Source organism: Meriones unguiculatus, chromosome 6, assembly GCF_030254825.1.
Source record: "Meriones unguiculatus strain TT.TT164.6M chromosome 6, Bangor_MerUng_6.1, whole genome shotgun sequence".
Classification (NCBI taxonomy): domain Eukaryota; kingdom Metazoa; phylum Chordata; class Mammalia; order Rodentia; family Muridae; genus Meriones; species Meriones unguiculatus.
This window is the reverse complement of record NC_083354.1, coordinates 45,618,934-45,635,141: the sequence shown is the minus strand read 5'-3', so window position 1 is coordinate 45,635,141 and position 16,208 is coordinate 45,618,934. Positions and strand designations below refer to the sequence as shown.

Here is a 16,208-nt window from a genome sequence, read left to right as displayed (position 1 = left end):
CTGTGAAGTGGGAAAACACACCTTTAATCCAGATTTTTGGGGGTGGGAAGACCACACCTTCTGCTGGTAGTCTATACGCAGGACATGAAAAAGGAAGCTTGTTCTCTCCGTGCCTTAGAGCTCTTGCTCTTGCTCTCACTGGCAGCCTATTCCTTCACTGGCATTACAGCCTCTTTTTCAGGATTCCAGTGTATACTGAAGACCAGCTGAGATATGGACTGAACAACTCCTGGATGGATTCTTGGACCTTCTATCGGTAGACAGCTGGACCATACCCTGTGAGCCATTTTAATAAACCTCATGTGTGCACATGTGTAAGTGTCTATAGATTATGTATAGAAATATTCATATTCATACACATACATTCATTCTATGAGACCTGCTCCTCAAGACAACAACAACAACAACAACTAATAAATATGCACATGCATCATATGCATCACTGGTGCTCACAGGCCACAAGAGAGAATCAGATCCCCAGAAACTGGGCACTGATGGTTCTGAGTCCACATGTGGTTGCTGGGAATCAAACCCAGTTCTCTGCAAAAGAAGCAAGTATTCTTAACCACTAAGCCATCTCTCCAGCCCAAAATTTAATTCATTATGTAAAAATTAAAAAGTATCTCCATCTCGCTGGTAAACCTGTTTTTCCCTTTAATAAATGGTAAATTATATGCATACTGAAGAATTGTTTTAAGGGCTTCTTTGTGGTTTATTATCTATCAATGCTTGATTTACAGACATATATACCTACATTTAGAGTCACAGAAAAATTTCTCAGGTAAAAAGAAGTCATGTTTCAAGTATAAGTGGAATGAACTATGTATATATCCATAAAACAGAAAATTATATGGAGATAAAAAGTATTAACTAGATAAAGTACCTGAAAACATGTTAAGTGAAACAGACAAACAAACAAAAAGTATGTATTATACTATTTAAACTAATGAAATGTGTAGAATAAGCACATATCTTAGTGTCAAAAAAATCAGTGGCTGTCAGAGGTAAGAACACAGTGAATGTTAAAAGATAAGGAGTTTTCTTCAGAAAGTGATGAAACTCTTTATAAACTCTTTATAATTAGAGACTGTGGACGGTTACACTTCAACAATCGTGTGTATCTTGTCATATGTGACTTAGATCTCTAAAAATACTAAGGGCAAGTATGGTGGCTTCAAGCTGAAGAAGAAAAAGGACAGCTTGATCTATATTTTAAGAGCCACTCTGATCCATATTTAAAGAACCTATGTTCTTTAAAGATCTATATTCAAATGAACCTGTCTCAAAAATATAAACAACGGATTTTTAATGAACTGTAATGAGGTGGGTAAAATGACACTTTTGGCAGGAACTAGTACAGAATCTTGGGCCACCAGACCATGACCCCATAATTTCTATGCACCACCGGAGGAGGGATGCACTGTTAGGGAACTCTGCCTCTCACTGACAAAGTAAAATACACATTCAGTAGAAACCACGTTTCCATTTTTACTTTGCTCTTTTCAAAGCTTGCGATATGCTATTCTCATGTGATGCTGGGCAGTGAAGTATCAGACACAGCCTCCTGAGTAAGCAGTCAATACATGCATGGTGGGCCTTAAGCCTGACAGGTTAGGTACACACAACTATTTTTGGCTTACAGGGGGTCTTTTGAGACATGATCCTACTGAGTCGTGAAGCGTCTCTAATGGAGAGCTCCTAGAGTCAACTCTCTTCCCCTTCCCTGCCCCACACCGTTTTCCATTATTGTCGCCATGTTGTATAAGTCACGCTGTTCCCGGGGACATCAGAAGTCATGTTTCTTCTCTCGGTTTCTACATTCTTTTAACTCTCTTACCTGACTACTGAGTTCATCTCACATTAAAACTGGTCACACATCACTGGATTCCCTAATCAGCAAAATTCCATCATCTCTTTCTGTTTGCTGTAGTACCTAACTCAGATTTCCATAAAAGTATACTAGCTGACCAAGCAGATGCCTCTGAAGATCACAGCAGAAACAGACACCTATTACAAGTGAGGAAGGAGCATGCGCATGCTTGTCATCACTTCAGTCAGAATACTGAATACTTCAAACAAGCTACGTGTTAATCATTAGAACTGCTAGACCTTTAATTACTCAATATCCAGGTACCCAGCTACCCTCAACTTACCTCAAATAAGCGTAAGTCCGCAGGAACTCTGTCCCCCACAGACAGGCAAACTGTGTCACCTGGAACCAAGTCTCGGGCAAGTGTATGTTCCAATTTTCCTTCACGTACACTGCAACATGAAACAGAAATCATCACAGTAAGGAAACTATACTATTTCCCTTTAAAATTACATTTAATTTTAGTGACTGTCTTAGGAGGAACATTGTTACTTCCAAAGAGGTACGTCAAATATAAACATTAAGAGCACCGGCTAGAAAGAAAAAGCACGGTGGCTTTTGCTCAGGACTCAAGTGTGGCTGGTTTCCAAGCACCCACGTGAGACAGCTCACGACTGCCTATAACTCCAGCACCCAAGAACCCAACACTTCCTGCCTCCTCAGGCACCTGCACTCACATGCACATACACAGACACACACACACATAAATATAGTTTTAAATAACTTAAAAAATTAACATATAAGAACAAAACAAGCTAGGCATCATGACACATTCCTTTAATCCCAGCATTTGGCAGGCAGAGGCGGTTTGAAGTTGGCCTGGTTTATAGAGCAAGTTCCAGACCAGCCAATGCTACATAGTAAGACCTGTCTTAAAAACAAACAAACAAACAAACAAACAGGTAATGGGGGAAGGGAATTCTTGGAAAAATTGATTGGCTACTCAAATATGAGATGTATTTCATGACACTGCATCCATCATTTACTTAGCATGCTCGGCATGTAATCTCCCCTCACATGAAGAGTCCTCTGGATGACGCACTTCAAGCACAAGCGAGCCACACTGGACACAGCAGCACCCTCAGCTACACCCCTGCCCTCCTACAGGGTGACAGAAACAAAGAGGATCCCCACAAGTTCCCAGGGGGCCAGAGTACACGGTGGTAAAGAAGAGGCTCTGCCTCGAAAAACGTGGCAGGTGAACGCCAACACGAAGTGATTCTCTGGCCTGCCCAAGTGCGCCACGGTCTGAGCATGCCTACACTCACATGCATACGAACATGTGCACACAGTTAAAAAGAGCCTGTTGAATGAACAAGGCTCAAAAACATCAAAAGCAGTAGGATGTTTGCCATATTTAATATAAATTGCCTCTTCTCTGTATTAAAACAAAGCTGGACAACAATACTTATGGTGCCAGTAACATTCAATTTCTATTTTTTAGGATGTAGAAATCTCTTTCAAATAAAAGGGTCATACCAATGGCATTCTGGTGGCACAAGTTTACTCAATTCTTCTAGAGACTTTTCTGAACGATATTCCTATTTAGACAAAAAATAGAATATTAACAAAATTACTTACATAGGAATCCAAATATATATGGTCTTTTTAGACTAAAATATTAATTTAAATTATTGCTTAAAAGTTTCTCCCAATTCATATTTTGATTTATTTATCCTTATACTCCTAACCCATAAAAACTTGTCCCTGAATTATAGTAACCAAAAAAATTACAAAAATTAAATATTCCCACTACGCATTTTAAGTCAATGTACAAATCTATGATTAGAAGAAAATGAAAGCCAATTATTGCATCCAAAGAGTACATTGAAAGTTAAGATAATTGAGTCTTGTTTTTAAGTTAATTTTACATTTGGTGTTTAGTGACCAAAGAAGGCAAACTATTAACCTGTATGTAATGTTTGCTTTGAGGATTTAAGCCCACACTAACCACACCAGTTTGGAAACAGCAACGTGGCAGAACTATTCCGACACTCACTTTTCCCATCACCCTGAATTACAGGAAAGGAAGGCTTCTGAGGCCGTCGGGTGCTGTTCTGCAAAGGCACAGAACCGACAGCTATGGCTCAGACACGGCCTCCACCTCCCGTGCTGCTTAGGCTAGGCTTCATAGGGCGCCTAGGCCTTTCTTGTCTCGCGTCTGAAATGCGCACATTAAAGAGCTCCTATCCTCACAATACCCCACAGAGTCTGAGTTTTAACATAGTCAGTGTTTTACATGGAGTGTGTTTTGTGTTTTAAATGTAGCCGAGATCTGTTGCGGATGTCTCCATGGTAGTTTTATTTAATGTGACACTAGCTACTTTTCTCGTTGCTGTGGCCCGGTACCTGACAAAAGTAACTTGAGGGAGAAAGCGTTGTATTTGGTCTAAAGTTAAAAAGGGTGAGGAACAAAAAGAGGAATGAAAGCTAAGTCTTGAAATATCTGCCAGTACTTGCCAATTCTACCCATCAACTACTTCAAATGAGAATGCAAAGCTGAGTAAGAATATCTCAGAACTACATCAACTACTATGGAGACAAGAGAGACATAAGCAAAATATAAAATATGAAAAATTATTAGACATTCCTCTAAATACACCAACCATATTGAAGAATTTGGAAGTTTTATACAAAAATTCCATACAAGTAGAAAAGACTGACCAACTGTAGTCTCTAGTAACTAATCAATATAAGCTTCCAGTCTTTATCTTTAGCACTCATTGCATAACAATACAAAATAGCCAGACATCTGAAGGGCTGGGTGTAAAGGAAAATGATTGGAAGAATGATTTCTAATTTAGTTGTAAAACAGTTTGCTGCTTTCTTAGACATGTTTGAGGAAAGGAGTCAAATCTATATAAAAAAACATACTTATTATTAAAAATGAAGCTTTTCATAACGTTTTGAGGCTTTTTTAAATTTCCCATCTATTGGGTAGTAAGGTAAAATGTCCCATAGGCTCCTGGGTTTGGCTCCTTGGTCCCCAGATGGTGGTGCTCTTTCTGCTGGTTGAAGCGTTAGGAGGCAGAGCTTCACTGGAGGAAGTGGGTCACTCAAGCTGGTCTTGAAGTTGTATACTCTAACTCACTTGCTGCCAGCTCTCAGAGCCCTAACTGCAGATTTAAATTCAAGTTGCCACCTCACACTCCTACCTCCTGCCACCACACCTTCCCTAAATACAACACTTTCTCCCTCAAGTTACTTTTGTCAGGTACGGGCCACAGCAACGAGAAAAGTAGCTAGTGTCACATTAAATAAAACTACCATGGAGACAACTGCAACAGATCCCGGCTACATTTAAAATACAAAACACACTCCATGTAAAACACTGACTATGTTAAAACTCAGACTCTGTGGGGTATTGTGAGGATAGGAGCTCTTTATTTTCCAAAGAGGGCAAGTTGCTTGGGTTTTTCATTCAGCAGTAATACTTGTATGGAATCTTTCATATACCTAATATATTAATGAAGATCCAAGAGGAAGCTGATTGCCACAATTTAGGGTGAGGGATTCCAGTTACTGGCCTAGTATAGAATGTATCACGCACTTAGCAGGAGTGAGTACCTTCCTTAGAAGATGCAAAGCCTGGAATGACTTATGGTGTTTACCAGCTCCAACAGCCCAGAGGCAACACTGTTGTAAGAAGATGACCCACCTTCCACCCTTCAACCCTGAACAAGAACACTGGTGTTCTACTAAAGGAGCTCAGAACTTCCAAGTAACCGGACTCCAGCTGGCTTTCTACACGGTTACTACAGAACTAATAGCTTGCTGTGTCCGAAACTACTTTAAGATAGCAGAACAGTGACAGAAGTCACAAGAAATAAACTGTACATGGATAATTACAATCACTGTCTTAACACTCACAGCACAGGCCTCAGGACACAGCACTATTACTCTCCCTACACAAGATTAGTCCTTCTGATCTTACTAGCCATATTCAAAGTGAGACCTATACTATCTGGAAACTTCTGAACACTTAAACAGAAAACAAGCTTATAAAACTAAGCCTGTGTGTTTTTATCCCTATACTTGATAATCTGACAGAATGCCTGGTGTGTTTTGATCCTTTCTTCCCACCCCCTCCTATTTTTCCTTTTCCACCTTTTCTCTCTTCAACAGTTTTAACATGTGGCCCATGCTGGCCTGCAATTGATAATCCTCCTGCCTCCACCTGAGTATTGAGAAAGAAAGAAAACATAACACCATCTCCAGATTATTCAGAATAATCTTTTAAAAAAAAGATTCCTCATGTTTCTTTTGCTGTTTGAATGGGAATACAGAACAGGAAGCATAATCACCCCTTCTGAGGAAAACAAGAAATTTTAGAAGGACAGTAAAGGACTACCAATAATGAAAAAATAACTTTAATTACCACACAAGACTAATAAGGTCGGCAAAAAAGTGCATTGTTAACTAAGAGAAATCAAAGTAATCTAAAGTAATCTACGAAGCTTTCTTCAGATGGCACCTAATAAAGGGCCCATTCAATTCTACACTCACTTTTTGTTTTATTCATCTAGACTTAACCCTAATAGGTGCTGGCCCAATTTTATAACTGGAACAATTCTTTGAACCAGTGGATTATGTTAATGTGCTTTTTTTGATTCCAGCTGTTTCAATCAGAGCAGCAGCCTGTCTTCATCTCACTACCCAAGTCAAAGCACTGCCTTCTTCTCACAACCCCCACAATTGGCTATTATCTGAAAATGTTTAAAAATAGTAAATTATTAGGATATACACGACCACATAATAAATTCAGATTATTTGACATAACTCACTTGAATTTGTTTTTAAGTAATCAATTAGTATAGCACTCTTACCTTGGCAAAACAAATCACTCACCTGAACAAAGGCCACAGTGACGACAATAAGTATTGCCTAAAAAACAAACAGCCTTTTCAATCAGAGAGTAACAAGAAGTAACTTTTAGCCACATTGCATCTCTCTGGCTACGCAAGCTCAGGAGAATGGAATTTAGCACTAAAGCTAGTGAGAGAAGAAATCAATTTGCCTTAAGGCCTGAGGGAGAAGAATGTAACAGCTAACCAAACAGCTTCCAAAACTTTCTGAACCCACCCAAGCCCTGGCAAAGTAAGGACTAGTTTGGTTTATGTGGGAAACATCTGCTATTTTACTTGTTTAATTACTTGTTTAATTTTAACTCCTACAATACTACTTTGTACAACAAATTTAAAAATAGCCTTTTGTGGAAAAAGAAATTTAACTGGGAAAAAAAAGTAGTCCTTTTTCCCCCCATGCTGATTTGTCAAACACATGGTAGGCAAGGACTCTGCCTGGGGATCTAACCCTCGATCCCTGGGATCTAACCCTGGGATCCAACTGATGTGTTGTAAGGCAGAAGTAGCATAATATGGGAATTTTTTAATAAATCATGAGGAAAAAGAAAAATCAAGCCTCAGACAAAAAAAAAAATTGGAAAATGGATATGGCGTTATTTGTCTTTTAAGAATACAGACATTTTTATCTACCACACTAAAACTCCACAAACATCACTTAAAAGTAAGTATTGCACAATGCAAAACTGCAACAATGAACTTTTCATAATCTGGCGCATTAAAATCTATTATCCACCTATCTTTTTTCCAACTAAATCCATTGCTCGATTTTCTTCTATTGAAATTTGATAACCTCAGATATCAATCATTTAGAAAATGTTGGCTCATCTAGTTATTCAAATATAAATGCTGACATATTTACTAAATTGAAAACTTGCTAAAAATCACTACTAATGTCATTAGGGTTTTAAACATGGTAATGCACAAAACTTTACAGTAACTTGAATTACTACTTGAAAGCCTATTCTTATCACTAGCAAAATTATTCTTTTAAGAAAAAGCCTGGTTCACCTCACAACTGCCCTTCCTAGAGACAATTACTGTACTTCAATCTGTATTTGCTTCCCATTCATCACAGACTATTAATAACATACACACTCAACAGCCAGAGTTTTATGAAATTCACTTTACTCCTCTATCAAGAACTCCCAGACACATGAGAAAGGGTTTTCTTTACTATGCTGGCCACAATACCCTGGGGCTCGCTATCCACCTGACTCTACCTCCCAAGTAGCACCGCTGCTATTAGATGTGTGTACTCCCACATACAGGTATTGTAACTGTCTGAAGAGAACAACAGAGGAAAAAGTGACTACAGCTACAGCTTAAAGCCACTGCCAATTGTGCTAAAGCTCACACAGTTATAGACATCAAAATGTTTGCCATTAACACAAAAAGAAGAAAAATTCAGTGTTATTAAAATAGTTCTCATGTTACAGATTCCCTGAATAATTACTTAGTCAAAATATTTTCAACTGAAAAGGAATAGAATTTTTTTTTATTTAACATGAAAATTATAAAATACTTCTTATACGTTGTGAGACTGACTGTACACGCCTGTAATCACAGCAACCTGGAAAGCTAACAAAACAGCACGGTTGAGCCCAGGAGGGCAAGCCCAGCCTGAGGAACAGAGTAAGAGCTTCATCTCAAACAAAACCAAAAGAAAATCACTACAACTAAAAGTGAATTTAATTATTTTTTTAACCGGATTCATTTTAATTCACATCAATTTCCAAAGTGAAAACCTAATTTACACCACAGATTAAAGATTAAACGTAAAAGGCTTTTCTTACCACAGTGATACTGACAGCATCATCAAATTGATGCATTAAAACACTGATGACTGCAGAAGCCAGAAGCAGCATAATGAGGGGATTTTTAAACTGGAAGTTAAAAACAAACAATTCAACACTCTTGTATGAATGACAATCCTGCTTTATATCTCAATAAAGGCTTTTTTTTAAGCACATCATTGTAAAATTAGAAGAGTCTATATGTGATTTATTTTCAAGTTTAAAAGCTATAAAACAGTTCCTTTTCAGAGAAGGAAAACTAAATATCAATCTAGGAACAAGGCCCACACAGGCCCCACCATCTTAAAGCTTCAGTTCTGCTGCTTTAGACAAGCACATGTTCAAAGCTCTGCTCATTACCTGACAATGCCTTCATTAGAAAGGCTGAGAAATGCTCACAAGTATCTAATTAGTTAGCACACCAAACTTTCCTAGTTAAAACTAGCCATAGAATTGTCCGACTTTTTACACGAATGTAATTGTTAACAGTTTTTTTTAAAGATAAAGGTAATTATGAACAGCCATAATCTGCTGTGAGCTTACTATTTTCCTGAGGTCATCACCAATGGAGGCAAATGGAAATCATAGATCATAAATGGCAGTTTGGATATAATTATGCATTTAATATATCTAAGCTGGCCAAGATGCCTCACCACCAGCCTTCTGTAGCTAGGAAGCCTAAGCTCGGCATCCAAGAAGCCACAGTCTACTGGTGCTTGCTGACAGCACAGCAGTAAGAAAATGCTGCCCTGCAAGCTACACTCACCTTTCATCATCCTTTTACCTGAAATCAAATGGAGAGTCAGAACTTAAACTATAGAAATTCTAACCTAACATGTAAATTTGTAACCAAAAAAAACAAAACATTGTAAAAATATTTTCTTTTTCTCTAAGTAAAGCTCAGGAGATTCACAACTATAAAAGTCAATGTAAGCTATACAGCAGAGACAAAGAAGAAAGTATCTCACCTGAGAAATATACTTCTTCCATAGTGGTTCATCTTCACTGATATCAAACTCATTCCAGCCATGGAAGGCTCGCCTATGACTAACTTCAGATTTATTTAAGCCATTCTGAAGATCAGCCTATTAAATTTTACATTAAAAGTCATGTAAAATGTTAGTCAGAGAGTACAAAGAAAACATAAAAGAACACGTTGTTGTGGATGTAAACATGTTTTTGTTTTAATCCCAGGTGTGGGGCTGATTCAAACTGTCCACAGCAGCAGGCCATTTGCCTCATTCGGGCTCTGAGAGGGGCTCTTTGCCAGCTGCAATTAGTTGAAGTCTGAGGACCTTGAGGGGTATAAATACGATAGCCCAGAGGCAGAAGGGGCTGCAGCTTGGAGGAGTTGGAGGGGAACTTCTCGCTGCTTACATTAACTTCTGGATTTCCTGAGGACGGATATTGGTATTGCCCCAAAAGAATCCTATGACCCTAACCAACAGGAAGAAGTAAGTAAAGAGGATTATGTCCCCTTTCTTTCCCTTACAATCTTCTTTTTCCCCTACCTGGGGTTGGGGGTTGGGGGTTGGGTGAGAGGTATAAGCTTTAAGGGACCCCCAAATAAAGTAGCATTTGAAAAACTAGTGCCTACAATACACAGTATATGATTGATTACATTAAAAGAAGCCTTTTAAATGTATATGAATATTCTGTTTGAATATGTATTTATTTTGTGTATCACATGCTTAAACTGCCTACAGAGGCCAGAAGAAGACATTGGATCTGCTGAACTGGAGTTAGGGACATAGAAGCCAATGAGTGAGTGTTAGAGAACTGAACTTGGGTCCTTTGCAGGAACAGGAAGTGACCTTAACCATTGGACCATCTCTCCAGCCTCTAATATCACAGAAAGTTTCCCAGTTGTATGGAACCCACACCCATAGCTGGACAAGATTAACTGTAAGGGACAAAGAAAAGCTTTCTGAAACAATAAAAATGTTTTATATTTTAGCAGGCACGATGGCTCACACAATACCAGCACTCAGGAGGCCGGGGCAGGAAAATTATCTTATGTTGAAGGCCAAGCTGAAATACACAGTGAGTCTCAGACCACCAGTTTAAGTAAGCTACAGGGTAAGATCCTGTCTTAAAAAGAAAGCTATGCATCATTAGTGGTGGTCATATTTGTCAAAATATACACTTAAAATTAGGTGAGCTTACTTCTGTTTTGTTAAATGGACATGTCAAACTATCTCTTACACACGTATTTATATCCACAGACTGGTCAAGTGTTCAGACTCGATCTTCTTACCACAAATAACTGTATATGAAGACTTTCATGGTTAGTCAAGGTCCTCCTGAGCATAACTGATGTCTGAGTGCTTAGCATTAAACATGACACCTAAAATCACTCCTGCCAAGGCTTAGAGAGAAAGGGAAGGACATAAGAGCCAAACGAGGAGGGGAGGGCCAAGAAACACCACCTTATGGTATGACAGAGCTGCTGTCTTATAAGCATGACATGAAGTTGTAATCGCCTGCACAGGGCCTGAGCAACACTGAGTCAGTAAACATGCAGTCACAAATTGGGATGGGGGTTTATGAAGCCCTGCCCTATCAGAGGAGCTAATGGCTGTCAGGACCTCCTAGAGAAGTCATGTCATCAGTGATGTAGCCACTCAGGAGTTATTGGTGCTGGGGTGTAGAGCACCACACCCAGGCCCACCCAACTAGTCCTATAAAAGCCCTGTGGGCCACACAGAAAAACAAGACATGTAGTGGGATGGAGACCTGGTGGGAGGAAGGCCTGGGCCGGTGAATAAGAGAGTAGAGGGACACATGCGACCAGAATGTATTCTATCCATGTATGAAATTATCAAATATTAACTTTTTAAAAGTACACTGGTATTTTATGTAAATTTTCTCAGTAAACAACAAGAAATAATAAAAGTAAGCCATAACTCGTATTTTAATTAGTTTTTAATTTTTTTTCAAATCAGTGTCTCCAAAAGAATATTCGATGGGCTACAAATTCCCTTTTTGTTTTATGAGCTTATTAAACCTAAGACTGAGGTTTTTGGGTTTGTTTGTTTTGCTCCTGTATTATATTATATTATTATATCAGAATGAAAATTTGGGTGTCTTAAGTTACTAAAAATAATAAAGTTAACATGAACTTGTTCTTGGGACATGACTATCATCTAAGTCTTTCAGTTGCTATCACAATTTTAAGAGTCATAAAATGAAATGGCTAATATCCCTGAACAGGTTAAGAGTTAAGTAATCAAGCTTTCTAAACTTAAATTTATTTAAAATAAGTGGTTTCAAAACTAAGTAAAAACTGAAATTTTCTCAAAAATGGATACCAATGTTTTTAAAGCAAAAATTAAAATGGCTGAAAATTAAAACTACTCTTTTTATATTTGACTAGAATGTACTTTTTAAAATTCAAAACAGAATAAAATTACTAAAAGTTTTCTTGCAACCCTGAACTTGTACTTAGCTTTTACTTTATCTTAGAAAATCTAATTAAAAAAAAAAAAACAAATCCTAAATCCTAACAACACTAATGTCACTAATGAAATCAATTACTTCCCTAACCCAACCGAGGAGCAGCGCAAACAGGTGCCGGCTACACCCCTCCTCTTGGGCCCGGCTACCACACACAGCTATTTAAATCAAGGGCGGCTTCTCCACGACTCCAACCACATCCCCCGTCTTGTCGGCGTGCTTAGCTGGGGACTATTATGCTAGACAGCACACACCAGTATTCCTATCACTGAAGAAAACGTGACAGGTCTAAATGGCTGCTTTACTTCCCCCCTCCTCCTCACCGACCACTTACTTGGAGAATGCCTGCAACCTCACTGACTGGTAATTCACTTGCTTTCTTTGATGTCAGTACAGGAATCATTGTCTCATTTTCACCATTAGGTATTTTTTGAAAACGTGCAACCTAGGAATAAAAAAAATAATTACTTGGATATACCAAACAACTAGAATGTAGTCTAGAATAATAAATGAAAATTCAAATTCACAGCAACTCATTTTCCTCTTAAAGTCTGCTCCACTCAGTTATGACTATCTGAGTATCTAAGACAACACAATACTAACATTTTTCTTGAAAGCAAATTTCAAAACCACAAACACCTAAGACCAGGTTTAATACAAACTCTTCACATTTCATTTTTTAAAGATGGAAATTCTCCACCAACAAAAGACTCAGAAACCAAAATCAAACAGATGCTTTTCTCTCAGATTCTGATGACTATGCACAATCATAATCCTATAAAGTCCTTACGTTAAGTCGAGGGCCAAGAGCGCTAAGCTTTCTCCACTTCAACTGTTCCCAAGTTCACTTCTCTTTTTGGAACACCTGGCTACAATTCGAAACACCTCGACAGCAAGCAAGACTGAAAAGCAATTCTCACACCAGGAGAAAACTGAGAAGCTCAAGAGACCAGACAAGCAGAGGCAGCACAGGTTAGTTGGCGGGTTAGGAACATGCAGAGTAAGTCACAGAAATGGCAGCAATGATGACAGCTATTTCATCCACTTTTATAGATATCTACCAATAGTGTTCACCACAACTCTAGAAACAAATACACAATCAGATTTGCCTTCGGGCCTAAGCCAAGATTCCTTACAGACACAGATCTGAAGGAAAAGAGAGTTCAAGGTGCCTTACTTGCTACTTAAACTGAGAAAAGCATCCTTTGCCCAACACCAGAGCCACCTGGTGAAATAATACTGAAGCTAAGACATCCCTGCTCCTATTAAGACATGGGTTTCTAAGCTGAAATTATCAATATATTCTGGACAAAATTTCCTAAAATCTCTAACTATCCTTTAAAACAAATGTGAGATCAATAAATAATTCATAATTCTATTACTACTAGTATCTATACACTGAACTACTGTATATGTATAAAAATCCTTTTGACTTAGTACAAACATAACCAAAAAGCAAGTAAACAGCCGGGGGGTGGAGGGGAGTTGGGAGAGTATCCCAACAGCACGATCATGTTCTGGAGCAAAATACTTACTTTCTAGTTTCAGTTATTAAAAAAGCATTACTGAATGTTTACATATTGTAAAGCAAATAGTAATATTTTACATTTCTAAAAAAGAAATGCTAGTGACAAAATTCTGAGGACATTGTATATTACCTTACTCTCCTTGAAATCATTTTGTAGCACAATGTTTTCATATAACTAAAGAATTTAAAGAAACTAAATTTGAAAATTTCCTAGAACCACTGAAATGCCTGCTTTCTAATTCATAAAACAAACTAACATGGGGGCCTTTACTGAACCATCTTGAGATATATATGAAGAAAATGTAATGAGAAACAAAACTATTGCTATTTTACCTTGTAAGATCACAACAAAAATATCTTAAAGATAATTGTATTCAATATAACAATGAGAGTAACAGTTGTTTATTTCTGAAATGGTTGAACCTTAATTTATTCTTATATAAAACAGAAACAGGAGTATCTAAACAGAGTTGATTAATTCAACAACTATAGCATGTGATCCACAGCAACAAGAAATTGCATGATAGCAGGCTGGAAAGATGGCTCAGTGCATGCTTGCCATATACACTAATGACCTGCATTCAATCCTCAGAACCCACAGAAAAGCTGGGTAAAGCAGGGCACACTTACGATCCAAGAACTAGGAAGCAGAAAGGCAGATTCCTCAAGCTAGCCATCCTAGTCTAAGCAGTGAGTTCCAGACCATTGAGCCACCCTGCCTCAAAGCAAACTGCACCCAAAGCTGACCTCTGTCAGCACCCACACACACAAACACCCACAAAGAATGCACATCACTGTTTTTCTCCTACAAACTAGTCAATTATATGTATTTATTCACTTCTATAATTAGCTCAAGTATGTCAACACACAACTTATCAAGATGGGTTAGACTTACAATGTTTCAGTAAAAATATTTTTCTATCATTAAGCTACTGTCTGGAAATACAGTTCCGTGGTGGGGTGTACGCTGATGCCAAACATGCTTAAGACTCTGGGCTAGGCCCCAGCAGGAAAAAGTCACTGAGAATTGCTAGCTCCTGCACTCAATACCCAGTGTAGGAGCCTTATTCAAATTTTTCAAGAAATCTTTTGACAAATCGTCTATATAAATGGTCTACATTTGAGCACACTTCATTCAGAGCCCTTCAAGGGCATTCCATTGGCCCAAAAGAGCTGAAACCCTCAAGAAATAATACTTCACATAATAAAGGATAAGACAGTAAGTAAAGGAGTGTAGCAACAACTCTCTAAGCATAGCAAGGGCTGTTTAGACATGCTCTCCATCTGCAATCACATCTACTGTCTCAAGCATTTCACAGTGGAGGGAGAACGAAACTAAAAGCAAACCCTCCAAGCTCCGCCCAGAGTGCTGGATGGAGCTTCCTGTCATCACCCACTGAGGCAGACAGCAGAAGCTTATCTGAAAATGAGGCGACAATGAGCAGTAAGGCATGTAGGAGCCTCCATGAATGAATGGAGGCTGCCCTTTTGGAAGGAACTGTCTCTAGAAGGCTGCTGACCCTAAACTGCTGAACAGAGGCACCAGGAGAAACAGATCATAAAACATGCCTGCCCAAGGAGGGAACCACTGAGGGAATTCACTGAAGAAAGACAGCAGCGGGGCTGGAGAGATGGCTCAGAGGTTAAGAGCACTGACTGCTCTTCCAAAGGTCCTGAGTTCAATTCCCAGCAACCACATGATGGCTCACAACCATCCATAATGATATCTGGTGTCCTCTTCTGTCATGCAGGTGTACATGCAGGCGGAACTCTGTATACATAATAAATCAATCTTAAAAAAAAAAACAAAAAACCGAACAACAAAAACCCTTATTTAAAAAAAAAAAAGACAGCAGCAACCCCTCTGATGCCATGAAGAGGCATCATCTTGAGCTGCAGAAGTGCTGACTCTGCAGGTGGAGAAAGCAGCCATGGGTTTAAGAATGAGACCCATGTCAGGAAGAACTGAAAGAGCTTTATGCTTTTGTTTCACAACTACACAGCCTCGTGTATAAACTGTGTGCCGCAGAGAACAGCTGTCCTCTGGAGGTCTGAGTGCCCGGTTCTCTCTTCATTGGGCAAGGCTATCAAATTTCAGCTGCAGTCACAGTCACAGTCATTTCTATGCAGGTCCCACCTTCCTCTCTCAGGAGAATGCTGCTTTCTCTGTTTACACCATTTCAAACGAATCTTAAAAGACAATTTTCTTACATCCTGAAATTTGCAGTCAATGTAAGTTTACTCCATCTGTTTTCAACCAGATTCACTTTCCAAACTCATTCTGAGGACCCCAGGTACAAAAGGGAAAATGCTGACCCTGCTGTAGGGATCAACAATAAGGGTGATGGACAGAACAATCTGATCTGGAAAGTAAGCAGCCTTTAAAGAGTAGACCCATATGGTTCTTATCAAATCTGTACCTACTCATGTTTTTATATCCACCATACATACACTGTTTAATGGCAGTCTCTTTCCTTCACTGACACAAGAAATACTGAGTAATCAGACTCAGCTACAATGCATTCAGATATTTACTAGGCTTTTCATAGTAAGAAACTGGGAAGAGACAGGTAAGATATAGAGGCATAAAATAAATTTGGGTTGAAAGTTAATCCCGGTGTTGCTCAAGCTTGTTCTGTGAGTCCAGACATGCAATCTTATCCATGGCATAAATGAATATTCTTAACATTCCTGGG

At 38.7% G+C, this 16,208-nt stretch overlaps 1 protein-coding gene across 8 annotated transcripts in view; it reads right to left on the bottom strand.

Annotated features, from left to right (window-relative positions):
* Atp2c1 (ATPase secretory pathway Ca2+ transporting 1) overlaps positions 1-16,208 on the bottom strand; it is a 115,891-nt gene that overhangs the window by 47,806 nt on the left and 51,877 nt on the right. For all 8 annotated transcript variants that reach the window (XM_060385378.1, XM_021639868.2, XM_021639867.2 and 5 more), the window contains 6 exons: positions 12,319-12,429; positions 9,497-9,613; positions 8,529-8,618; positions 6,719-6,754; positions 3,350-3,411; positions 2,154-2,262 (listed from right to left, as the gene is read on the bottom strand). In XM_060385378.1, coding sequence (XP_060241361.1) covers positions 2,154-2,262; positions 3,350-3,411; positions 6,719-6,754; positions 8,529-8,618; positions 9,497-9,613; positions 12,319-12,429 — 525 coding nt within the window. The remainder of the gene's footprint in view (positions 1-2,153; positions 2,263-3,349; positions 3,412-6,718; positions 6,755-8,528; positions 8,619-9,496; positions 9,614-12,318; positions 12,430-16,208) is intronic.